The sequence below is a fragment of the Lytechinus variegatus genome, chromosome 17 (genome assembly GCF_018143015.1).
Source record: "Lytechinus variegatus isolate NC3 chromosome 17, Lvar_3.0, whole genome shotgun sequence".
Lineage (NCBI taxonomy): Eukaryota > Metazoa > Echinodermata > Echinoidea > Temnopleuroida > Toxopneustidae > Lytechinus > Lytechinus variegatus.
Genome location: NC_054756.1, coordinates 17,287,413 through 17,315,049, shown reverse-complemented (window position 1 = coordinate 17,315,049; position 27,637 = coordinate 17,287,413). Strand labels below are relative to the sequence as shown.

General features: G+C 37.9%; 1 protein-coding gene across 1 annotated transcript; it reads right to left on the bottom strand.

Annotated features, from left to right (window-relative positions):
* Window positions 1-431: 431 nt before the first annotated feature.
* On the bottom strand, window positions 432-22,207 carry LOC121431276 (uncharacterized serine-rich protein C215.13-like). The gene is made up of 7 exons (XM_041628785.1): window positions 22,192-22,207; window positions 10,771-10,920; window positions 10,343-10,495; window positions 9,929-10,081; window positions 4,413-4,571; window positions 2,050-2,131; window positions 432-1,032 (listed from the first exon to the last, which is right to left on the bottom strand). Exons 1-7 carry the CDS (start codon window positions 22,205-22,207, stop codon window positions 813-815), a joined length of 933 nt encoding a protein of 310 aa, XP_041484719.1. The 3' UTR covers window positions 432-812.
* Window positions 22,208-27,637: the final 5,430 nt, after the last annotated feature.

The window sequence follows — 27,637 nt, the reverse complement described above, 5'->3', positions numbered from 1 at the left end:
ATTAAGACAGTATGCGAACATGTCTGAACTTAAATAGGTATATAAATATATCTTATTACACCATTCTGATTATGGTGATGTGATTCGGCAGTCTACCAGCACTTTTTTTATCACAACTGCAGAAAATCCCAAACATAGCTGGACGAATAATAACCAATGTTAACCCATACTCTCATTCTTCTCCGAATCAAATTCACAGCCGCCTTGACTGGCAAATTAACTCTATTTGACAGTCAAAAATACATCTCCTACTCTTCACTTATAAAGTAGTAAATAAATTGTCCCCAGAATATTTGAAAGACATATTCGGTTTTTAATCTGTTCTACATTCCCTCTGAAATTTTAACTATTGGAAAGGAAGATTCGTGTACAGAGCTTCCTCAGAATATGATAAATTACCCACTATTCTGCGTCGCCTTCCCACTCTAACTTTAGAAATCACCTTCAAAATCTTTACACACTATCGTTTTTATTAAAGTTGTAGCTATATATATATATTTTTTTCTTTTCATATACGTTTTACTTTGGTACATATATATTTTTTTTCAATTCGTTATATCATTATCAATGGATATATTTCATGTCATGATTTGTTAAATTGTTTTACATTGCACTGGCCCCAGCAATAATTAAAGTTGCAGCTGAATATGGGCTACCAGTCGTAATTTTATCTCGCTAGTATACTGTACATTTTTATTTGTAAAATATTATGATATTTTTAATCTTACGGAAATGAACACAACAACAGTAGCCATACATAAAGGCATTCAGTTGAGGAATATTCCTCAGAACCCGATGTTTATGAAAATATTTTAAAACACAAATTCATATTCAGGGTCATCTCCGATAGTTGGTATCCGATTCATTTGTTGGTGCTGAGCCACTACCGATTGGTTCTCGTACAATTCATCCCCGACCTTTGGCACGGAACCAGTTCCCAATGTATTATAAACTGCTGCTGGAGTGCTAGATGGCATTAAATCCATATATGGGCTCTCTTGCTGCTGCTCTTTGATTTTTGAGAAAGCAAACCTGTGTAAAAGAACAAAATTTGTTCCATTAGTGGTCAAAAGTGTTTAATGATTATTTATCATATTCGTTAAACATAATAATGTACAATTAGTTGAAAGCTGGCATATTGTGACCATAGGTCATATAAAGAATGGAATGAGCACAAACCATGGCATTTGAATTGTTCATGACCGCCGGCATTCTGCCACCCCCCCCCCCCCCCCCCGTTTTTGAGTAAAGGTTGCCAATGGCGAGCTTACAGTTTGATTAATGTTGCAAGCTGGATTTAAAGGTAAATGCTAGTTTTGGTAACGATATCAAAATGAGTTCGTACAGAATCCAATGAAATGACCACTAAAGTGTCTGTTTGTATAAATAAAACGCATGTGCCAAAGGATTCTGGAAGAAATTGTGTAATTGCTGAGAAATCAGCAAATAAGCGCGGGATTCGGGTAGGGCGTCGGGCCCGACGCCCTAAGCAATGATTATACATTGTCCCACGTGCGCTTATCTGTGTTGGGGATTTTCGGTGTGAACATATTTCAGCGTAGATTTCAAGATTTCACAAAGTCCAGTTAATGTAACTGTACCAGATCTAGATCCTCGATGGTATACTGGCAATTAAGCCTTGTTTTACAGACTTTCTCATGAAATCAGTGTTAACTGCAACTACTGGAATTTCTCTTTAATACGTAAAGTGATATGTGAAATACATTAGCATGACATGATCGTGTACGTAATAGAAAGATTATGTCCTTTTTGGAAAGAAGTTTGTATGACTTTGTTATGCGTGTGCGGGATCATGGAATTTCATTCAATGTGTAAAATCTTTTTTTTTTTGGAAAATAAATGCAGCACTAAGCATGAACAAACTACTACATCATTTCATACTTAGAACCGGTATGATGGGTCATTTGGAAAGAGCCTTACATAGGCATACATTTGCAGAAGATAAGTTCATTACTAACAGTAACCTTAGTTTTCCCTATCATTATCACTATTTCAGTTAAAAAGTTTCTTGAAAATGTAAATACATACCTAAGCTTTATGTAGAGTAGGGTGATCACAACCCCAAGCGTAAGCAGAAACAGTGAGAAGACGCCAAAACCAATCGCCAATGCTTAGAATAAAAGAATAAAGTATCATCTGGTGATGGTGATGCATCGTTTAACGCAAGGGATACTCATGAAGTAGGTGCACAGGCATACACTCAAACATTCTCAAGACACATGGAGGCCGTTCTCATTATGATTTCAAAAACTAGTTTACGGGAAGCCGATTCAGGAAACCAGTTTGGAAGATCGCTTTGCTAGCGTTCCCACTTGATCACACGAAAGTGGTTAAATCATATCACGCAAAGCGCTCTTGTTGCTATGGAAACGCTCTCAGTGGGATGACACGTTTCGCGCGAAAACCGAAACCGCAGCATAGGCATTCTAGACCTGTCGTGTGGAGTAGCGCGCTCAAAATGTGCGAAGATCGCTTCCCGAAGAACGGTTCTGTCCTCACTTATGTTAAAACCAGTTTAAGCGATCTTGAAAACTACATCGCGAGGTGGTTTTCCAAAATGGTTTGGAAGATCGCTTCCAAGACCGCTTCCGCCTTTCTCACTACGTGTGAAACTAGTTTCCACTAAACTAGTTTCCAGTAAACTAGTTTTAGGAATGTAGTGAGAACAGCCTCATGCACGCACACACCACCATGACCACTCTCACCACACACTATCTCATAGGCAGAGATTTCGTGCGAATTTGGGAGCTTGGGAGTGCACCGTATCCAACCATGGTCCCCAAATTATGGCACGATATGGTCAATTTCGTTATATGAAATAAAAGGGACGGTGTCACCCCGGGGGGGGGGCACTCAGTATATAATGCATAGTAGGTATGTGCCGCGGAGAGGACCCCCCATTTTTACACTCAAATTTCCGTTCCAAGGCATAGCATTTTTGTCTTATTGAGAAAAAGAACAAAGAAAGCCGCTCCAAGGCATAGCATTTTCTTCTTATCGTGTAAATGGAAGAAAGAAATCCGCCCCAAAGCTTCGCATATTTTCCGTTACGCCGTTCCGGTCGCATTGATCTGCTGCAATGAGCCGCAATTTTGGTGAAAAGCGGCCGCTGAGCGATGTCCGACCATTGCCTTTGTGCTAGCGCACCCGGCGCCCGTTCCGCCGGGCTAGCTGCATGCACGTATGCCCTTTCCATAGGGATGCATATACGCACTCACATGGAGGCGACTCGTTCCAGGAACCCTGTTTTCACAAACATTTGTAGTTCCGAAGCCCTCCTTTTTTACAATTAGCCCGCTCCAAAGCCCCCGTTTTTTGCCTCGCCCGTGGCACACCCCCACCACTTTTTTGGTCGAGTGCCCCCCCCCGGGGGGTCACAAGCAATTCACTTTTATTTAGCTGTTTCTGTTTATGGTAACTCCTGTAGAACTCGGCAGGACAGCGTTTTGCTGGTAAACGCCAAGCTGGTATATAACCAATTATCTAGAAAACATTTTACGTCTACTTTAATCAGTCATAATGGCTGACCTTATAGACGACAGATATTCCTCTCGAATCAAACTTTGATTAAACGAAAAATCATTTGAAAGTCGGTATCTTTTATATGTGAAATCATGTTGCAGCGATTGTTGAAATTTTCATTGAAAGATATCTGATTTGGAAACCAAATGATACAGTTGTAGTAAACCACTTTAAACCGGAACGATTGTTGTGGAGTGCAAATGCTCTGTGTACTTCGACTACATCTTAGCCCTCTTCACTTAAAAAAGGATGCTTGGGGTATGTAAAGTTATTTATGTGATTTTGGGTGAATGGTGACCCAAATTTTAGGTAAATAAAAACCCAGGTTTTAACAGACGGGCCTAGCCGATAGTTCGTTTACTTTTGAATATAGACTAGATAGTGATATCGGACAACTATGCACTCTAAAAAGTATTTGGTAAAAAAAATGCTCCATCACGGGGGTAATTATGTGTCTGACAATTGGCTATTTCTTTTGTGGATTTTCATTTATCCAGTGTGATGAAAATTTCGCCCATTCTGAAGTAATTGCTGCCTAATTTTATTTTTACCTTACTGGACGATATGTTTCCCGCATTGGGTAAAATACTGCCCGAAAATGGTTGGACACATAATTACCCTCGTGCTAGTTAAAATTTTACCCAATATTTTTTTTTTACAGAGCATAGGCGTATCAAAATGCCAAAAGGAAGGAATTTGTCTTTCAGGCAATTTCGCAAGCATTCACAATAAAAAAAAGAGTTTGGAATATTTCTTTTCCGGAGGCACATGCTAGACAATAAAAAAACTATAGTAAAGGTGAATGCAGACTGAGGTCTTCCAAGTTTGAGAGTGTCATCAATTACTCATACTACCGTGCATGTAATTACCTTCACATAATTCGGGACACTTCAATGGTGAGGATGATGGACCAGTTCTCTCTGTTGACGTAGCAATGTGCGATGTTGGAATATTGGAACGTGACGTAACAGAATGTGGAGATGAAGCCGGAGATGTTAAAGAAGTAAATACTGGATCGGAGGTTGTCCCTGATGGAAAAAAAACAAGAGTGGTAGACAGTTTGGTTCCTGGTTTTCACTAGCTGAAAGGGTACGCCTCATAAAAATATATAAGTGAGAGCTCAAGAAAAAAAACACGTTATATAATTCATGAAGTTTTACTAGAATAAAATGAGTAAGCAGACGTGTTATAGCATGTATTTCACTAATATATCCACTCAATGCAGGAAATGATTCTTCATTTTTTTTTTTGAGGGGGGGGGTCTATTACAAGGTCAAGATGACGATTTGTGATCGCAAGGGAGTTTACTACTGAACCATTTGTAATGTACTCAAACACTACTATTTAATGTTTGGATTTTCCAGGAAAGGGGATTGGTCAATAACATTTTAGGCAAGGTATGGGAACGATATTTTAGAGAGTATATATTTGTAATAAAGCCCTCTGTTACACCCACAGATGTGTTAAGACAATTTTTATTGTAAGGCAAATGTAATAAGATCCCACAACTATAAAACCGGAATTGTTGTTTTGCAGTGCAATTGCTTTGTGTACCTCGATTACATCTTAGTCCTCTTCATATATATATATATATATATATATATATATATATATATATATATATATATATATATATATATATATATATATATATATATATATTATAAGGAATGCTTGGGGTATGTGATGTTATTTATGTGATTTTGAGTGATTGTGACCCAACCATGCCAACCTTTACGTAAGCAAAGTCCCATGTTTGATCCTAACAGACGGACCCAGCCGATAGTTCGGTTTACCTTTGAATATAGACTAGTTAGTGAAATCGGACTACTATACACTCTCAAAGTATTGGGTAAAATGCTCCATGAGGGTGATTATGTGTCCAACAATTGGGTATTTCTTTTGTGGATTTTTATTTATCCAGTGTAATGAAAATTTTTCCCATTCTAAAGTAATTACTGCTTGTTTAATATTATTTTTTTTTTTACCTTACTGGACAATATGCTTCCCGCATTGAGCAAAATACTGCCACAAATTGGTTGGACAACTGATAATAATAAAAAATAATAATTAGACTTATATCGCGCCAAAGCAACAGTACTATGTAGAGTGCTCAGGGCGTTTTTTTTAAGGAAATTATAAAGGAAATTTAGAAGAATTGAACAGAAATCAAGCACTGATTAATGTTTTCAGGGATGCTATTCCATAACTTGGAGGATGAGTAAAACAGATGATTTTTCCTTCCAGGTTTTGGGAACTTTGAGGCAACGAGAGAACTGGGAGAGGAGAAACGTAGGGATCTTGCCCGGTGGGGTCATTCAATATGATTTGGGGACCGCATGACCGTTACCAAAATCCCGGGAAAAGGGGTCAATTTCACGGAATGTCCGCGGACAGAAACTCCTCGAAGTAGTGATAATAGGGGTGCTCACCGTCCTCGATCTGATGGAAATAGGGGTCAGGAAAAAGGGGAGAACGATCACGAGATGTAAAATCCGTCGCCGAGGCACCAGCCGCAGAGGGCGCGCTCAACATGCTCTGTATCTTTATGTGTACATTTCTACATTTATTTTTACAAAGAATTCTACTTTTCTTATTTTTCAAGAAAAATAAATTTCTTCTGGATTATTGTATCAGTATATGGCCCTTGGTCATCTTTAAGGACTGAGCACTCTGACGCCTGTGTTGCAATTTTCTCTAATGAGGAAAGGGTGTAAATGCCCTGTCCTTGAAATATGGTAAATAGGGGTAAGTTTGCGAAATGGGCAAAAGTGTCCTTAAAATTAGGGGTGTTTCAAGGTACCATTTTACCGCAATTTTGTCCTTGTTTTGCGTGAAAATAGGGGGGTAAATTTCACAAAATGTCCTTGAAAATGACTGCAATAGGGGGTTACTTGCATTTGTGGTAACGGTCATACGCGTCCCCCTTTGCGGGTGAGTGACCCCACCGGGGGATCTTGAAGGGGTTTAAATTTGATCAGTGAAATGCGTTACTTGGGAGAAGATCCATGGACACAATGCAAAGTTTATGTTGTTTTACAGGGAGCCAATGTAAGGATATTTAAATAGGAGTAATGTGAGCCTCTCGAGCCCTTTTCCTTGTTTTTCTGAGTACGGATGTTGTCATTATACCATGGAGAATCAACATGAATTCAGACTTTTTTTTTTTCGGGGACGCTTGAATATCGAGAATCGTTCACAGCTCTGAGTGTTATAACGATGTACGGCGGTGTCGACACTGACAAAAGTCCGCACTCTCTGTCCCAGGGGCAACGATGTCACATTCGGTGATGTCGTTCGCAAAAAGTCACCCTGTCGATGTTGCGACGGATTATAGTAGACTTGGACCGACTCGGCTTGGGAAAGTTGGCCTTCCATAAGATGGTGGAGTGGTCAGAGATGCCAGGTGTGACTCGAGTCTTCGATAGGAGAGCTCGATAATCGGAGCCCTTAACCATGACAACATCAAGAATGCGACCTCTGTCGTGTGTAGGAGAATCAACTAGCTGAGAGATGGCGTGACCGCTAATTAAGTCATTGATCTTCAGTGTGTTAGGTGAAGAGTTATTGCCTAGTGAATGTTCAGGTCGCCAGTGATGATAAAAGGTGGAGTTCGATATATGCTTCTATCCAGGAATTCAGAGAATTCATCTACGGATATGGAAAAACTTTGTCCGCCAGGTGGCCTGTAGATTACAGAGATGTCCATACAATTAACATGGTCATGATGGTTGGAGATGGTTGCGGATAGACATTCGAAATTGTCGATTTTTTTCATGCGGCTTAGTGGCAACGTGGAGACTGTCCTTGTGAAGAAAAGTCACTTCACCGCCACGCAAAGAGACCCTGGGACAATGCTTGAAAGTGTAGGAGTCAGGACACAGATCACCAACGACTGCATCGTCATCTGGGGAGCGTTTCATGAAGGGAGTTTGTCCGACAAGTTCTATTTTATCCGACAATTACCATAGTAACAGTACCTCTCAGCCAATCAGAATCAAGGAAAGATGTCAGATCTGACAACTTGTCGGACAAAAATGTTGATGAAACGCTCCCCAGATGTCAGCCATGTCTCACTATGATTACAGACAAAACCTAATTTGTAATCTATAACAAAATTTTGATATATAGTTGATTTTTTTCTACGGAGAGAACGGGAATTAATGCTGCCAAATTCAAGATGCCCCTTAAAGCGACAACGCCCTCCTCTCTTACCCCCAGGGGCGTCAATCCATTTTTCAGATGGGGGGGGGGGCAAAATCATAAATCAATTTTCCAAAGGTCCAAAGGCGCTCGTCACACAAACACACACATATGCCTATATATATGTGTACATATATATATACACACACCCACACACACACACACACACACACACACACACACACACATATATATATATATATATATATATATATATATATACATATCTCACCAGCAGATTAATGCGAGCGCGAAGCGCGAGCTGAAAATTTTGATAATTCGACGTTAAAAAATTGAGTTTAATGGACGTTTTTATATCCAACAAAAGATTATTGCAAATCGAAGTGGGAGTTCTTTTGAGGTTTAGAACTGAAAACGGGACCATATTCACCTATTTAATCATGGAAATTGTGGGTTTTTGTTACAAAAATGATGCGAGCGCGAAGGCGAGCTGAAATTTTTTGATATTTCAATCTGAAAAGTGGACAAATTGAGCACGATTTTAGACAAAGAACGAGTTGTGTATCTCAATCTCGCTTGCTGATTTCTGTGTAACATTACAATCTTATTTTATTTTTAGCACATGCGGAATTATTGGGGGGGGGGGCAAAATGATATGTTTGCCCCCCAATATTTTCATTGGTGGGGCGATCGCCCCCCCTGCCCCCCCCCCCCCATAATCGACGCCTCTGCTTACCCCGATGAGTCGTCCGCCTTCTGCATGGTCTACAAATTTCGAGAGACACCTACCGGTCCCATACAGTGGGATTTTCTTCCAGCTATCTTCTAGTGGAACAACCATCCCTAACATTCAGTGCATGAAGTGTCCGTCTTATGTGTAATGTGATGTAATATAATCAACTTGAAAGGTAAGATCCACTAGAAGAAGGCCCAGGATTAGGATTGATGTCTCCCGAGATCCGTAGCAAAATGCGAAATCTAGAAACAGAGTTGGCATTCCGCTGAATCGGTGTACCCACATACTTATGCTTACCATTATGGTTCAGGTTTAACAGCACTACACGTACCGGCAGTATAATGAACAAGTTAAGCACTTGAATCAGTAGTGTAAGACATAATAAAAATGAAAACAATAGATACAAAGGCTGTCAGGCTAGCCACCTTCATTAGTAAAGCGCGCACAACCTTAGACTGTGCTTTAACTTATAAAACAATTGTTCAACATGCATGTGAAAATGGCTATTTATAACACAGTAATGGAATGGTGAAATTTTAAAAAAATCCTAAGATATCAAATAAATGAAAAATATAGAAAGAAATGTGACCATAATGGTCTAGTAGGATCCTGAAGACATGTACAAAGATATCACGTATCAATAATGAGAGAACATATGCATGAACAATAAAAAATACATATCATGCAGATAGAAACTAAGAGCTCTGTGGGAAGGCATCCACCAGGCGCACTCAACCCCCCCCCCCCACACACACACAAGTTACCCCCATGCTGGTTACAATTTTAACCGATATTGTTTTCTTTTACAGTGTATAGTCCTAGGCGTATTAAAATGCCAAAACGAAGGAATTTGTCTTTTAAGCAAAGGTTTAATGTCGATTTCGCATTCATTCACAATAAAAAAAAAGAGTTTGGAATATCGCTTTTCCGCAGGCGCATGCTACAAAATGAAAACATTATGGCCAAGATTAATTCAGACCGAGATCTTCCAAGTTTGAGTCTCTTCAATTACTCACTCTACCGTACATGTTATTACCTATATGTGATTCGGGTGAGGATGATAGACCTGCCATTCCAATACCAACAATAAGTCGACTCAAATGAATATTGAGATTTTTATTGAGCTTGAAAATTATTTCCCTAAGCGTTAAAATGATACATAATGTGTTAAAATTGACCAACAATAACCATTACAAGTACTTGATTGAATGCAGAGGAAATTCAGCAATAGCTTAAAAAATAAGGAGAAAACAAGATTTGAAGTTTGGGGTTCACTCAAGTGTGTGAGATGTGCATACTGCGTAATCTCAGTAAAAGCAGTTTGGAAAAAGTAGTGTTCAAGAAACCTTTGTATCTTTTGTTTTATTAATCTTCCAAGACTTCAAATTTCCACAGTATGAACAGGAATAAGAATTGCCCTTTCAGATAAGTTATTCTTTCATTTTTGGATTTTGGAGACTTAATTATTTTAAGAGAAAACTTTACCTGGAGACTTAGTGGGGTGGTAGGTCACAGTTTTCTCTGTTGACGTAGCTATGTGCGATGTTGGAATATTGGAACGTGACGTAACAGCATATGGAGATGAAGCCGAAGATGTTGAAGAAGTTAATACAGGCTCGGCATGCTCGGAGCTTGTCCCTGGTGGAAAGAAAACAGGAGACATTTTGTTTCCTATTTTCACTAGCCGAAAGGTTAAGCATATTAAACAAATATAAGTGAGAGCTCAAGAGAAGAAAACACGTCATATTAGTAATAAAGGTTGACTAGAATGAACTTCAAGCAAACCGACTGAGAAGACGTGTTGTAACATGTATTTTACTAATATATCCACTGAATACAGGAAATGATATTTTATTTCGTAAGATAATTACTATTTTGGTTATTAACAGAAAACTTTACCTGGCGACTTATTGGTGGTTTTGGGGTGGTAGGTCACAGTTCTCTCTGTTGACGTAGCAACGTGCGATGTTGGAATATCGGAACGTGACGTAACAGAATGTGGAGATGAAGCCGAAGATGTTGAAGAAGTAAATACTGGCTTGGAGCTTGTCCCTAATAGAAAAGAAACAAAAACAGGAGACATTTCGTTTCCTGGCTTTTACTAGCTGAAAGGTTAAGCCCAATAAAAAAAATATTTATATATATGAGAGTTCAAGAAAAAAAAACACATTATATAATAAATACAGGTTGACTAGAATGAAAATCAGGCATAATGACGTTGAAGACGTGTTGTAACATGTATTTTACTACCATATCCACTGAATACAGGAAATGATATTTTATTTCGTAAGATAATTACTATTTTGGTTATTAACAAAAAACTTTACCTGGCGACTTATAGGTGGTTTTGGGGTGGTAGGTCACAGTTCTCTCTGTTGACGTAGCAACGTGCGATGTTGGAATATCGGAACGTGACGTAACAGAATGTAGAGATGAAGCCGAAGATGTTGAAGTAAATACTGGCTTGGAGCTTGTCCCTGATGGAAAAGAAACAAAACAAAACAAAACCGGAAACATTTGGAGACTGAGCAGACGTGTTGTAACATGTATTTTACTCTTATATGCACTGAATACAGGAAAAGATATTTCATTTTGTTAGAATAGTCTCCGGTTATTCATTTATTATTGCTATGGGGGGGGGGGGGAAGATCAAGGTGACGTTTTACCATTGCAAACGAGACTACTACTGAACTATTTGTAGTATACTCAAACACCATTATTTAATGTTTGGATTTTCCAGGGTAGGGGATTGGTCATTAACATTTCAGGCAAGGCATGGGAACGATTTATTAAGAGTGCAGATATGTGATACCCATAAATGTAATAAAAATTTTACCCACGAATGTAGCAATTTCACCCGCAAATGTAAAAATGCACTTTACCCTCAAATGTTATTACTTTTTTAACCAAATATTGTAACAATGACTATACCCACACGAATTTGAAGGGGTTTTTGACGAAGCTGTTCTCAACTTAAACCCTATACTAATGCGTTCATATAGCTGACAGTCACAGTCTTTTCTCCAGACCCGGTTATAGAAAACATCTAATGAATCTTCAAAACAAAGACCCCAAAATCAAATCTTCTTAATGTTGAAAAACATAAAAAAATATAACGTAGTCTTTTCTCCAGACCCAGATATTTCAAATAGCAAATAATAAAACAAAACCGAAAATTAATCATTATGATCAAATAAGACCCCGCGATCTTATTTATGTAGGATAACTGTTGTTGTTGTTGTTTTTAGCTTATACGGCGCGTATCATTCATTAGTGAATATTTGCGCCAGGAAATAACAAGGAAATAAAGCATAGTCTTTCCTCCATACCAAGTTATTAAACAATCATGAAAACCCTTATGAACTAAATTGTATGTAATACCTTACGCACAGATTATGTGTAAAAAATAACCTATATAAGCATGTATTAAAAATCAAATAATTTTGAACGAATCAAAATATGAATTTAAATTTGTGACTTATCAGCTGCGTAAAGTCAAATCTTTTAATTACACACATGAATTCAAACGGGTGAAAAACGCTATTCATTATTCATGGAAATAACTAAATAATATGATGGGTAACAAACTTAATTCTACATCTATTGACTCAACTATTACTCCTGCTCAAACATTGTCTGACAATTCAATTTTATTTCAAATGCATTTAATAATTATTTTGTAACTATTGGTGAAAAAGTGATAAATCAATGTAATGCTATCAACTCTTCATCCGTACTTGAGGTATTCGGAAAAGTTTCATCTGGTTCCTCATAAGTTACCCACTTAATAGAGCGGTAATCATGCTTATAGACCTCCAATTCGTATTCTGAAAACCAGCACTCATCAAGAGGTCAAAAAGTCAATGATACGAGTCCATGGGGTTCTATAACCATGATAACGATGACCCACAGGACAATCGCCCCCTGACATCTATTTCAAGGAAAATATTATCCCCATGTTTTTATCGTCGGGTACTGTTACCCCCCTCCCCCCGGAAATATACCCTCTAGACGACATACGGAGCCTCTAAAATGCCATCGACTTGACAACATGGTGATATACTTTATCTTGCCATGTCGACTAAATAAGCTTATTATGTCCGCATGGCGAGATACGGTATCCTGCCAAGTCAGTCCACTTATAGAAAGTTATATGTCAACATGGCGAGATATATTGTATCTTGCCAAGTCGACTTAAATATGTTACATGTCAACATGGCGATATATCGGGATTCTTGCCGGGACTTCATATCTCGCCATGTGGACATATCGACTTGACAAGAGAGAATATATCGCAATGTCGAAATAATAATCTTATTAATTACTTAGGCGGCTGAAGCGGGGGAGGGGGGCTCCCTCCCCCTAAATTTGAGGTGGGAGGACGGTCCCCCCTAAATTTTTAGTTGAGAACCTTTTTTTGGTCGTCAGTTTCTTTTCTTCGTCCCCCCCCCCTAAATTGAGGTAGACCACCCTAAAATAATCCCCCCCCCCTAATTTTGGTTGATAACCTTTTTTTTTCCTTGTCAAAATATTTTGGTGGTCCCTCCTAAAATTTTGGTTGATTTGCTTGTCAATTTTTTACCTGTGTCCATCCCAAACTTTCAGGTGGACCCCCTAAATGTTTTGCCTTCGGCCGCCAATGATTGATTAAGACATGGTAAGATAAAGTACCATGCCATGTCGTCACGTTAAGGCATTTTCACAATTATTATTTTCATAATTATCTGGAGTAATTGTCTGGAGAGTAAATTTCCGGGGGGGGGGCCGCCGCCACATTACGAAAATTTCCCGTTTGATTCTCGACCGCACTTCCGACTGCAAACTGCGGTCGGATACCCCGTTTTTTCGTTTGGAAACTCTCAAACAACATTTCCAACCCCGATAAACCCATCTTGGCCAGGTAATGCACCATCCCGAGTTTGCTCAATCTCGAGATTTTAGCCCGATCAGCCCTCTTCGCGATTAATCTCGAGATTCAAGAAACCCCGTCTTCACCATCGCACGAAGAGCGATTTCTGCTCGAGCGAGGCAACAAGCCCGATATTCCGAGCATGCGCACTTTCGATCTTGGAGTTTCAACTGCCCGCGCTTTTGAATAACTTCCCGCGATATGCAACCAAGTACATGTACTCTTTTCACTAGCACTTTCGCCGAATTCGACCGTTGTTATGCAACAATCCTCTCAGCTCAGCAGCGCTATAATTATAACCGAGTGAAGTATTCTTCGTTTAATATGATGGCGGAGGAGGCAACGACAGAGGGGGAGAGAGAGAGAGAGGAGGAGGAGGAAAGAAATGCTATTTGCTCACATTTTGCGAAGGAATAAGACGACACTGCTGTCAGTATTGTTATTGACTATGACCATCGTCGATAAAGAGCGCCTCCCCCATCGGTCTGGTCTCTCCCAAAATCCATTCACTGGGGGGCTGGACACCATCGTTGCTGATTGGGGAATTGATGAACGCTATTCGCGATAAAGTTGACTTTCGCAAGCGTTCGGTACAATCAAGGAGCTTGGTACAATCACGATGTGTTTATGTTTTGACCAAGGCGGAAATGGAACGCGAATTGCATTATGGACTGAAGGTCATGAATAAATTAACCCGAGTCCAAACCCGAGTGCGTCTGCACCTACGAAATAGCGCGATAATTCGTAAATAGCGCGCTATTTTGCAAATAAACCCGAGTTGACTTGGGATTGCAATCTCGAGATTAATCCTACGAACTAGCGCGATAATTGCGTCTGCATTACAAACAATCTCGAGATTTTTCAGATCGGGATAATTTGCCGGATCAGAAATAGCGCGCTAATTTGAAAACTCGGGATGGTGCAGACGGCCCTTATTTCACCACCACGGGCCAGCCAAACGAGCGTTGAGCCAAGGACGAAATGATAAACAACAGCTGTGCTATTACGTAAGACTTGTCTGCCTGTAGAAGGATCTTCGGAATGAAATTATTGTATTCGATATTAATCACGTTTTCAAAGGCATATTACATTCAGACATCCAATACTCCATTTTCAATTTCGAACGAAGAAAATCAACCTCGAAATAAGGAAAGTAAGCGGAATAAAAATTACGGTATGCTTAGCATGCAAGGACCGCGATGCATCCCATATAGTTTCTGTCCGTCCAGCAAGAAAATATGGGATGCATGCCGTTCACTACAGTCTTAACGAAAAAAAGGGATGAAGGAAGGAAGAGAGAGAGAGAAAGAAAAAAAGAAAGAAAGAAAGAAAGAAAGGAAGAAAAAGTTTCTATCAACGCGTGTATACATGGAACTCCAAGCACTCACCAGAACTACACACATCGCAATCCATCGTGTGTGGCCCCCTGCAACTGCCCCTGCTGTCACCGTTGATGCTGGGGTGTATTATCTTCGGACCGAGGTCAAGAAACAGGTGTTTCTATACTTGAAATTTCATGCTTGAGGGCAATAGGGTTTGTAGTACTGGGAGAAGAGATTTGATGATAAGGGAAACTGGGGTATACTGCTCTTAAAAGCAAGATTTTCGTCATCCGGGGGTAACAGTCCCCGGCGGTAACAAAAATGGGGATAATATTTTCCTTGATGTAGTTGTCAGGGGGTGATTCCCCTAATTGGGTTATTGTTATAGAACGCAGGCGCGGATCCAGGATTTCGTGGGGAGGGAGGGGGAGCAAATTTGACCTGATGTTTGGCGCCCATGTGGACTTTTCGAAAAATGGCGCCCACTCCCTACCGGCCAGGCTAACTTAAATTATCTTATAGTCACATTAAAAAAAAATTAAGACCACTTTTTAATGTGTTCTTGAGAAAAAAAATCCATGAATACATAAATACCAAAAGGTAGGGGGGACACAGGGGCGGTTCCAGCCTTCGCCAATAGGGGAGGGGTGAGGCGGAAATTTGTTTCAGCCATATTTTCCCCGATCGGCAGCTCGAAGATAATTTTTGTTTGTTTCTTTGAAGGGGTAGTCCTCATTAGTCACTCCTTGGCTTTATTATTATAAATTAATACATAATATCATAATACTCATTTATATGCGAGCGCGAAGCGCGAGCTAATTTGGGGGGAGATTTTATGTATTTCTTTCCTAAAATCCCTCCCCCTCCCATTCTCTCTCTCTTTTTATTCTCTTCTTTTCCCCTCTTCCTCTATCCCTCTTTTTTCTTATCTTTTCTTCCCATCTTCCTCTCTATTTAAATATTCTTCTCTTCCTCTTTTTATTCTCTCCCTTTTCCGTCTCCCCCCCTCTTTTTTGAGCTGGGGGTGGAAGGTGGGTGAGGCTGTTCCCCCTCGCCCCCATGGATCCGCGGTTACACTTCGTATTTCCGAAGCTTCGTAATTCCGAAGGTTCTTTATTCCGAAGGTTCGTAATTCCGAAACACGTAAATTGCCTATACCTCGATGTTCGTTAATCCGAAAACGAAAAAGGGTTCGTTAATCCGAACATTTGTGGCGTAATTCCGACGATTCGTTATTCCGAAGGTTCGATAATCCGAAAACGAAATAAGGTTCGTTGTTCCGAAGGTTCGTTAATCCGAAAACGAAATAAGGTTCGTTGTTCCGAAGGTTCGTTAATCCGAAAACGAAAAAAGGTTCGTTATTCCGAAGGTTCGTTGATCCGAAAACGAAATAAGGTTCGTTTTTCCGAAGGTTCGTTAATCCGAAAACGAAATAAGGTTCGTTAATCCGAAAATTAAATAAGGTTCGTATTTCCGAAAATGAAAATAATTCATTTTGGTAACAAAAGCTCTGATAAGCTCTGATCTGATCTAAAGGGGACATTTTAAGAACTTTTTGCAGTTAGCCATGAAGACGATGCGTGTTTTAGCCAATGGCGGCGGAACGTATTTTTTTTGGGGGGGGGGGCAAAGTAAAAAAAACAGGGGCCAATTTGGTGCAAACGGATATTTTCATCATTAGATTATCATCTGTGTAAAGAGGTTGTGTGTTTTTGTAGTAACTAAATTGAGCACAATTTTTTAAGTGATCACTAAACATGCTGAAGTTATATATTTACGTTTCATTTCTGCGAGCGTAGAGAGCAAGCGGTTTGGGGGAAAAAGTCAAATCTGAAGATGTTAAATTCACCTTTTTGGTCAATACTGTGAAAAGGGCATCCTTGTGAGATGTTGCGAGCGAATCACGTGCTCAAACTTTTGGAAATTTCATTTGGGCCTAGAATGATGATATTGATAAAGATATCATTTACCCAGGGAAGCCACTTCAGTTCTGAAAACTATTCTCCCAGCTATTATTATTTTTTTTACAAGAATGCTATAGAATGTCCAGTTTTCAGGTTAGCCCACGTTTCTCGCTCGCATCAGGTATTGTTTATTGAGGAACTCATTCTATTCCTGGTTACAAAAAAGAAGTATGAAATGTCCAGTTTTCAGGTTGGAATATCACAAATTTTAAGCTTGCGGTTCGCGCTCTCATTATTTAGTTCGTGAGATATATATTCTATTCATGAGTCACTAAATGCAGTCCTTAAAAGATTACTTTCTGAAGCCTGTTGCATAAAACTTTTTACCTGAGAAAACTCTGGTAAAAACTGAAAACTAAGGTTAGTCTGATTTCCGCCAATTACTTTAGCACAGGGCAAAAACTCCTGTAAAAACAACCTGAGTTTTCTCAGGTAAAAAGTTTCATGCAACGGGCCCCAGGTCAGTATATAAACAAATTACAACTTGCCCTCGCATTAATTCTTTAGAAAGATACACATCTTTCTCACGATTACAAAAAATGCTCCGAATGCTCACTTCACGTCTTGTTACATGACATGTCTACTAGTTTCAGCTTGCGATTCGCGCTTTAAACATCTCACAAGGATCATTATTAGTATTATTTTTATTACCAGCAGAAGCTGTTATTAAAAATGACATCCCCTCCAATACAAATCCTATTATCTAGAGGTTGCTCGCACGCTTCCAACACACTTGATCCCCTGCATCTTTAATTAAACCATTTGCTTATAGGCAGCAATTGCTCAGATAAAATCGAAATTAGCCTATGCTTGATCAGGGCGCCATTCTTAATGAAATGCATGCTTTGGCCCCAACACACATCATCGATCGTTATTACTATCATTGCATAATATCGTGTAATCTTGTAATGGCAACATCGTTTTTGTTACCAAAATGAATTATTTTCATTTTCGGAAATACGAACCTTATTTAATTTTCGGATTAACGAACCTTATTTCGTTTTCGGATTAACGAACCTTATTTCGTTTTCGGATTAACGAACCTTATTTCGTTTTCGGATTAACGAACCTTCGGAATTACGAACCTTATTTCGTTTTCGGATTAACGAACCTTCGGAATTACGAACCTTATTTTGTTTTCGGATTAACGAACCTTCGGAATTACGAACCTTATTTCGTTTTCGGATTAACGAACCTTCGGAATTACGAACCTTCGGAATTACGAACCTTCGGAAATACGAACCTTCGGAATAACCGAACCTTCGGAATTACGAAGCTTCGGAATTACGAATGTATGCGGGATCCGCACCTGAAAGAACCCCATGGTCTCGAATCATTTGACCTTTGGACCTCTCGATGACATTTGATATATCTGATCATAATTTTACACGCACTGCGGACTATCGGACCCGCGGTCTATTGGATCCGCGGACTATCCGACCCGGCTTATGCCGAAAGGGTGGGTGCTGTCGCGTTAGGGGGTGTTGACACTAACGCAAAGATTCGTCCAACCCCCCCCCCCCCGGTTTGGCCGAAAGGGTATGTTGGGAGCGTTAGGGCGCGTCAGTGTCGACAACGCCCCCAAATGGCACAACCGGGGGGGGGCTTTTCCCGAACCTTCGCGTTCAGTACACTCAGCGGCTAATTGTGAAGGCGTACGGCCTAGTACAGTACGGCCGGACGGCTAGCCAGGGCGGCAGGGCGATGGCACGATCCGCTCATCGCTGCAGAAGCATATCTGAACAGTGGCGACAGAAATGATCCGAGTTTAAAGAAGCTTAACTTACCTAGAATCAAAATGAATCGTTAAAATGTCTAAAGAATATTTTCAAGCAAGTACTTGCATCACTCTTTCTTGAAAAATGCATGATTCTGCGGAAAAGGAACTCAATTTCGTCGTATCACCGTTTCGACATTACCAGAGACAATGTAGCACGGCGTGCGTTTGGGCACTGCGCAATACCAGGGGATATATACTTGGTTTAAGATATTGATTCGGGCCTAATTACTGGTGGCAGGCCATAGATATTGATTCAAGCCAACCCATTGCTATTTTTTATGTTGATATGGCTGATTGACAAAGTGTATGCATATGATTGTCCATCTAACACTGATTCTATTTTTGGTAATTAGTGAACTTCCTTTTCCCTAATTGGGAAGAAAAGTCACCAATTTTGGACTATATTTTGACTGGCGGAAGGATTAGGGCTATTTTGCTGTTTGAGTTGATGAATCTGCTCCCCCGACGATGTCTTCAAACACGCCAATTTATTTTTAAAATGAGCCGGTCGAGGGACCCTTTTCTGGTCAGATATGGATTGCCAGATATAAATCCTATCCACTGGTAGTAAACATTAGACCCCCGAATTTCATCCTTATTTTTTATGAATTTTTTAAAGTGCCAATTTAACACATGAGTCTATGGGGAATGAATTAGGCCTGTGAGACATGTAACCTTGACCATAGCCTATTACATGGGGAATTCCCTAGTGGATGAAATACCTGCCCAACTCTTCAGTAGCAGATTGCTTTCACTAGTATACATGTTTCAATCATCAAGAGGTCCAAAAACTGAACTTCATGGCTATATACAAGGCTACATAGGGGGTATAACAAGTAACAAGTTGTTATTAGTAACTAACTCTGTGTTTGTGTACCTAGGCTAGGCTGTGTAGGCTGAGCGTTTGTTTGTCACTGGGTTGCTTGCATGTTGTCGTGTGTTTTGGTATACCGACGAGCACTGCTTTAAATCGTGTATTGCACCCATTACAAGATAAAGTACACATTAGATAGGCCTTGCATCACTTGGCTTGTGACATTGGTTCATGGGGAAGGGAATGAGAAGAGAAATCTTTAGAATTTGGCTGAAGAGTGGTGGATTCAAGAGGGAGGGGGTAGAGAAAAGCATAGTTAGTATGTAGGGGGGGGGGGCTGAGAATGAGTTCTACTGCTATCTTGTTCAACTTCTACTGACTTCTAGCCAGACTAGCCCCCATCCATTTAGAATACAAGCCATCTAACCCCCTCTCTCCCTGTCTCTTTCTCTTACACCCTGGCTTGGGCCCTTGTCATAGGAAGATGTGCATGTATAGTATGCTTGTATGTTGATTCTCATTTCTTTTTATTGTTATCTAATTAAACTCATGTGAATCTGGTATTTATATTGTGGGCAGATCTTGAATCCAGATATGCACACTATTCATATCTACAATTTGCATTATAGGATTTGGGCCCTACATTGTATCCATTGTTGAGCTACATATAGGCATGTAGGATGTGTGTAAATCCATAGGGCATTATAGACATTAGGAGTAACATTAGAAATGGTCATTACATAACACATCTGTATATTTCATGCATTTCTTTGTGATAAAGTGACTGTACAGATGTTAATGAAAAGCCAGGAAGGTAAATTAAAAAGAAACCTTCATGTGCCATGCAATACAGGTTTCACGGGCCTAATTACTGGTGGCAGGCCATAGATATTGATTCGAGCCAACCCATTGCTATTTTTTTATGTTGATATGGCTGATACACAAAGTGTATGCATATGATTGTCCATCTAACACTGATTCTATTTTTGGTAATTAGTGAACTTCCTTTTCCCTAATTGGGAAGAAAAGTCACCAATTTTGGACTATATTTTGACTGGCGGAAGGATTAGGGCTATTTTGCTGTTTGAGTTGATGAATCTGCTCCCCCCGACGATGTCTTCAAACACGCCAATTTATTTTTAAAATGAGCCGGTCGAGGGACCCTTTTCTGGTCAGATATGGATTGCCAGATATAAATCCTATCCACTGGTAGTAAACATTCGACCCCCGAATTTCATCCTTATTTTTTATGAATTTTTTAAAGTGCAAATTTAACACATGAGTCTATGGGGAATGAATTAGGCCTGTGAGACCACTTAGAGAAGAAAAGACCACGACATGGCCGCAATGCACGAATAGCTCAATTGGTTGAGAGCGGCGCCTCGAAACCGGTGGTTGTAGGTTCGAACCCTCTCACTTCGATCGATGATTTTTTTTTATTTATTATTATAATTCATTATTAGGTGATCTGTCAATCGACAGATCAACTATTAATTTCGTACGAATTTTCTTTTTTATTTCTTTATTTATTCTTTATTTTTTCATTTTTTCACCCTTTTCTTGTTAGCGTAAAATCTCAAAATCTACATCATCAACTTTCTTCAAAATATCATCAGGTATGGGGACTTATCATGTCATCAGTATGAAACAAGTTCAAGGTCAAAAGGTCATCATGACGTCATCTAGACGCCATTTTGTAAAATCACATTATCAATCATATCTTCATTATTAATTATCAAAAAATAACAATATTTACATCACATTAACTTCAGGTCAAGGGTCAACTGCCCATGTCATCAAAGGTCATGTAAAGGTCACGACGTGCACGTACGCGCGCGTCAAAATTTTAAAATGCTCAAAATCACTTTTCGACCAAAACAGAGTACGAATCAGGTCATTTTAAGCATTTAAAAAATTTGCGCGCGCGTTCTCGCGTGTAATTGCACTATAAAACATAGGATCGCCATTTTTTATATCAATGCACTGATAATTTAATTCTGAACAATTTGATACCTTGATCAACCTTCTACGACAAGTAATAAAGGAATTAGCCTCCATCAAAGTTTACAGCACGCGCGCACTAAACATAGACAATATATGTGCAAAAACATGCCTATATAAAATTCATTATAGCTTTTAAAGTAGTCCGTTGACCCCCATTTTTTCATATTCGAATAGAGTATGGATGGGAGATGTGATTTCATGTCGCATTTGACCCGAATTTTTTATCATGACGTCATCAAAATGGCGTCGGAACTCAAAATTCCCATTTTGCTACTTATGACGTCATTATAATTATGCAAATTTGACTTTAACTCTGTAAATATTGGTCAATTCTCGATCAGTTTTCAATATGTTGTAGATAAGGACATACTCTTTCTAATTTGATGCCTTTATTCACTTTTAAAGGAATTGATCATCCTGGAAAACTTCAAGTTATAGAGGCATGTCATTTTCGCTCATTTTGTGTGCAATCTCTATGGGAAATGGCTTTTTCTCAAAACCGGATTCTACATTCCTCTATTTCGCGAGCCATATCTTTATTTTATTTAAACGGATTTCTTTGAGCCTTAAGTATGTTGTAGCTGAGATTCTAAGCTATCGGAATGTTGCATTTATATTCCGATCAGATGCCTGGATAATCCTTTTATTTTACTTGCAAAATTGGATTAGAGATCCTCTTAATTTGCTTATGTGTAGAGTCCTTGGCAATACCTGTCAAAAGTGATCGTAAACAGCACACTCACCTTTGACCTGTGACTCACTATCAAGTCTCTGATATCTTACATAGCTCTCCCCCCCCCCCCCCTCTCTCTCTCTCTCCTTTTTTTTTACATCATCACAAGACGGATGAAAACTACAACTTTCCTTTTTAACACACTTATCAAAGTTTTCTTCTCGAGTAAACATGAGTTTGTGAACGTCGTCAACTTAATACTTTTGTGGGTTTCTATCTCACCTGGAGCAAACGTCATAGCCTACATTGTATCTTCCACCTCATCTCATATACAAGTTTTGTACTACCGTTTTATCTGTTATTCACCAAGAGAAAAATCAAAAAGAACGTTTCTGCTAGCCAATTCAGTTTTCTTATAACATCTGTGTGGTTTTGTGTCAAATATTAGGATCGTACAATAATTGGAACATTTTGGAGGATTTCTACTTGGATTTGTCTACATGCCTTAAGTCGGTAAGGTGCTTGGATATTGTCATTCAATCATATAACCAACCCCCGTTTCAGTATAAAGTTAAAATATTGCATATTAAAATATAAAATACATGTATATCATGATACTGTATATATCTGTCACATAACTTTCCCTTTTCTCGATTTTCAAGTTATCAACACATTCTTTTCAGAATGACAGAGTTAGATTTCATCATGATGATCATATTAATCTAAATTAACATGTAGATTGTATTCATGATCATGAGAATCAGAGACAGATCACCTAATTCGTCCTCGTGACGAATTAAAATTCTAGTTATTATTATTGTCATTATTTTATATTATGTTGATGATGATATTCATCTTTGATATTTTATTATTATAATGATCATTATTATCATCGTTCTTATCTTTATTATTATTATTATTGTTATTATCACTATCATTATTAGTACTATTATTATTATTATTAACATTATTATTCTTATCATTATTATTATTATTATCATCATCATTAAGTATTATTTTTATCATTATTATCATAATTAGCATTATCATTATTTTTTATTATCATTATGATCCATAGGACTAGTAACATGTTAGTATTTGGATTAATTATTATAATTATTGTAATTAAAATAATTCCTTCGTTTTTTTTCTTTTCTTCTTCTTCTTCCTCTTCTTATTCCTCCTCTTATTATTATTATCATTATTATTATTATTATCATTAAGCCTTTTTTATCATTATTATTATAATTATCATTATAATTATTATTATTTTTGTTATTATGATCCATAGGAGAAGGAGCATGCTATTATTTAGATTATTATTATTATTGTAATTAAAATAATTCCTTCGTTTTTTATTTTCTTCTTCTGCTTCTTCTCCTTCTTCTTCCTCTGCATCCCTCTTCCTCTCCTTCCTATTATTATTATTATAAGTATCATTATTATTATTATTATTGTTATTATCATTATCATTATTATCATTGTTATAATTATTATCATTATTATTATTATCATTAAGTATTATTTTCATCATTTTTATTATAATTATCATTATCATTATTATTTTTTAATTATTGTAATTATGATCCATTGGAGTAGTAGCATGCCATTATTTGGATTAATTATTATTGTTATGTAATCAAAATAATTGCTTCGGTTTTTCTTCTTCTTCTTCTTCTTCTTCTTCCTCTGCATCCCTCTTCCTCTCCTTCATATTATTATAATTACTATCATTATAATTATTACTAAATTTGTATTTTTATAACTATCGTTGTCTGTGATATTTTTTTGTTATTGTTGTTCTTCATCATTATCGTATACTCCTTCTTTTTCTTCTACATCATTTTCTTCTTCTACTACTACTACTACGTCTACTTCATCTTTTTCTTCTTCTTCCCTCTTCGTCTCCTTCATATTATGATTATTTTTTTACTGTCATTATTAATCATTGTTGTTGATGATATTATTTTTCTTGTTATTGTTGTTGTTCTTCATCATCATTATCTTATTCTCCTTCTCCTCCTCCTCCTCCTTCTTCTTCTTCTGCTTCTTTTTCTTCTTATTGTTATTGTAATTATTATTATAATTATTATTAATATTACCATTATTATTATTATTATCATTATTATTGTAATTATTATTATTATTATTGTTAGTATTATTATTGTTATTATTAAAAACAAAATAAAACGCACCCTTTCGGCACTTCTGGGGGGGGGGCTTTGGACGAATGGATGCGTTCCAGTGAACGCGACGTGACGCGACATCACCCACCCTTTCGGCATAAGCCATCGGACCCGCGGTCTATTGGGATGTCTCCGCATGTGCAGATACCTTTTCGAAATCTCACTCTTCGACGCATTGACACATTCAGGCAAAAGTCTATCTCTTTTTTTCTGTTTTATTGGTTTTCATAAAATAATAGTTACAAACAATATAGGCTGACAATAATATCAAGACAATTATGTCAAATTAACTTAATAATCAGCCACAAACATCAATCCTCAAACCATACATGTACCACTCACACATACACAAACTCACACACACAACACACGCCTTCCTAATGTTAAAAGCTGGCATAAAGTTTTACTTTCTTCATACTTTCCTACGTTTAAAATGAGGACTCTCATTACTGCATAACATGTACAAAATAAGTAAAATAATTGAACCGGGATAAAAAATTTTCTTAAAACTGTATGCTCCATTTCTTGAAATGAGCACTCAACGTATTTTCTTTTAGCTGTCTTATATTCTACATTTTGTTTTGATTTAACCATTGAGATAAAACCTCAAACCTCAGCTCTTACTCTTTACGTCCCGTATGTACACTAAACAAATAATTGAATATTGAGAATACTAATTCCCGGGATATGTCGGAATTAGTATATATTTTATCTATCAAATTTTCCCAGAGAGGGACTCGGCCTACTTTGTTACAGTTGCAAAATAAATGATAAATGGTCCAATGTTTCAGGTTCTTCTGAGCAAAAATAACAATTGGGGAATCTCGTTTCCTTATCTTGAATAAAAAAGCATTGACTCCAATAACATTGTGAAAAATCTTAAAACAAAAACTTCTCAGTTGAGTTTCTATTGTACATCTAAAGTTATCCCTGGGTATTATGGACCAGTCTATCTCTTTAGGTTGGTGCCCAAAAAGCTCCCAAAAAAGTATATCTCTTTGTAAAAAGAATGCTCAGTTCAGCTAGTATGAAAATAATTTTCATTTCGGGTCAAAATCATACAAGGTTGAAAAGAACGACGACGTTTCACCCGATAAATAAAAAAAAGGTCATTGTCCGTCCCACCCACTGATAACCGTCCCTTTTTTTCCCGCGTCCCGCTTCGAACACCTTTCTTGTCCATAAATATGCAAATTGTTTTTCCGAAACCATGGAAACAGTCCTTTTGTCACGTTCCGAAAAGTTAAATCTTTCAATAATTCTGATTACATGATAATGATATGTTGAAATAAACTTTGATAGCCTTAATGCGATAGCATCAAGTGTATCCGTAACATTATCAGTATTTGTCCAAAGTTCAATTACATGCTACCATGTAAGCGCTAAGTGCAATGGCTTGGACATGGACTAACTTTAGATATGGACATGGTATCGACGTTTATGAGTCACACTGGGAAACATGCTCAGAACATGGCGTAGACCTGATGGAAGGCTTAAATAAAACTTCAACACCTTCAACGAAGAGTGATTTAAAAGGGATATATAAAATACAAGGATTTTTCTGTGAGATTAGTTACAGGTAAACACACCCTATACACGTACATACACACATCACCCGAATAAACATTTAAGAATTTGCAATTAGGCCTACGCCATTTACCATTGCAAGTTTACATATTTACGTTATTGCTATGCCCTATCTTAATGCATTGTAAAATCAATAGTTCTATCAAGTATACATACGAATGGTGCTTTGTGTTTGTGGGAGGGGGGGTGAGGTTGTGAGTTTGTATGATTGGGGTGTAGGTGTTCTCAGAAATGTAAAGTTTTAGGAACGTTCTACTTACGACAAAACTTGGGCTGCGGTGGCAAACGAGGTGGCGAGCTGTAACATAGACAACGACTGACGGATTCCGAGCTATTAAAGCATGCATCACCAGACACGATGTGTAATACCAGAAACCATGTAAAGAGACTTAACAAGACCGCTGTCAAGACTGTCTGCTATTAAAAAATATGTACAAGTATATCAGAATTTTATCAGATAAATTTGTGTATATCACAGATACATCTATACCACGTACTGTAATAAGATGTGCAAGGAAACACAAACATAATGAAGGGGCATAAAAAAATGGTATGGCTCTTTGGGAGAAAGTAGTACACAACTTATGCAATCATTAAACCTATATAGTCACAAATAACGGAGGCGTATGACATTACAATCTTGCATTCATACTCAATCACTCAGCATGTATTGGCTTAGATGAAAAATTAATAGAAAATGCATACAAATACCACCTGTGAAGGGACAATGACATAACTTATGCATTTTATTTTTTATATCATTCAAAGTGGATATTGAAATACTTTTTAGAATCAGGATAAGGATCAGAATACAATAAGTAAAATGCTCTAATAGTATAGGACCTAAACTATCATAATAAATAATAAAGGTCTTAGAGGTACCATGATCAAGAACTTCACAGTGTAGATTGGAAGTTGATAGAAATAAAAGCGGCTTGTATATCAATAAAAATGGTCTGGGAGAGCGTACAAATATTACGGAAAGCGGGGAATAATAAACAAGGATATTATGTATAGATTATACACAAACAAACCCGTAACACATACATAATATATATTATATATGTATATATATATATATATATATATATATATATAAGTTTGTACATTATTCAACTTCGTTGCAGATTTGTTTAGTAATCAGGGATAATAATCTTTTTATCTGTTCATTGCTTTTAAGCCAGACTTCACCTCCTTAACCCCCATTCTCATTTACAGGACATTGCTCTGCTCCAAAATGACCCTTTCCTCTTATCTTCAGTCTCCATCAGCCATATTGCCTCTAACTATTATCCTCATCTATCCTTGGTATCCCCATCTTCTTTGTTTTCCTCATCTATCCTTCATTCCTTGCATCCCTCACTGAACCGTTCCTTCTGTTATCATTTCACTTTGTCCTCTCTTCGGCTATGTTAATGACTCTCCCCCCTCTCTCCTGGTTGATTGAATCCTAAATATTTATTTTAAGACTATTTGATGTGATTGGATACATGAATACATTACTTTCTTATTATTATACTCTACTTAAAAAGAAATTCCAGTAGTTGCAGTAAACACTGATTTCATGAGAAAGTCTGTAAAACAAGGCTTAATTGTCAGTATATCATCGAGGATCTAGAAGTCTTGAAATCTACGCTGAAAAATGTTCAGACTGAAGATCCCCAACACAGATAGGAGCACGTGGGACTGTGTATAATTTTTGCTCTGAATGTCGGGCACGACGCTCTACCCAAATCATGTGCTTATTTGTTGATTTCTCAGCATTTACACAATTTCTTCCAGATTCATTTGGCACAAACGTTTTATTTATACAAACAGACACTTTGGTGGTCATTTCATTGGATTCTGTACGAACTCATTTTGATATCGTTACCAAAACTAGCATTTACCTGTAATTTGAATATCTATGTACCAACCAATTGTTTTTGTAAGCAATGAATTATGCCTTCCTAAGA

Bases quoted from the DNA above. Each gene is read 5' to 3' on its own strand.
- LOC121431276 (XM_041628785.1), bottom strand. The intron at 10,082-10,342 runs GTAAAGTTTTCT...TCTTTCCACCAG, and splicing joins AACCACCAATAAGTCGCCAG to GGACAAGCTCCGAGCATGCC. The intron at 2,132-4,412 runs GTAATTACATGC...TTTTATTCTAAG, and splicing joins GTGTCCCGAATTATGTGAAG to CATTGGCGATTGGTTTTGGC.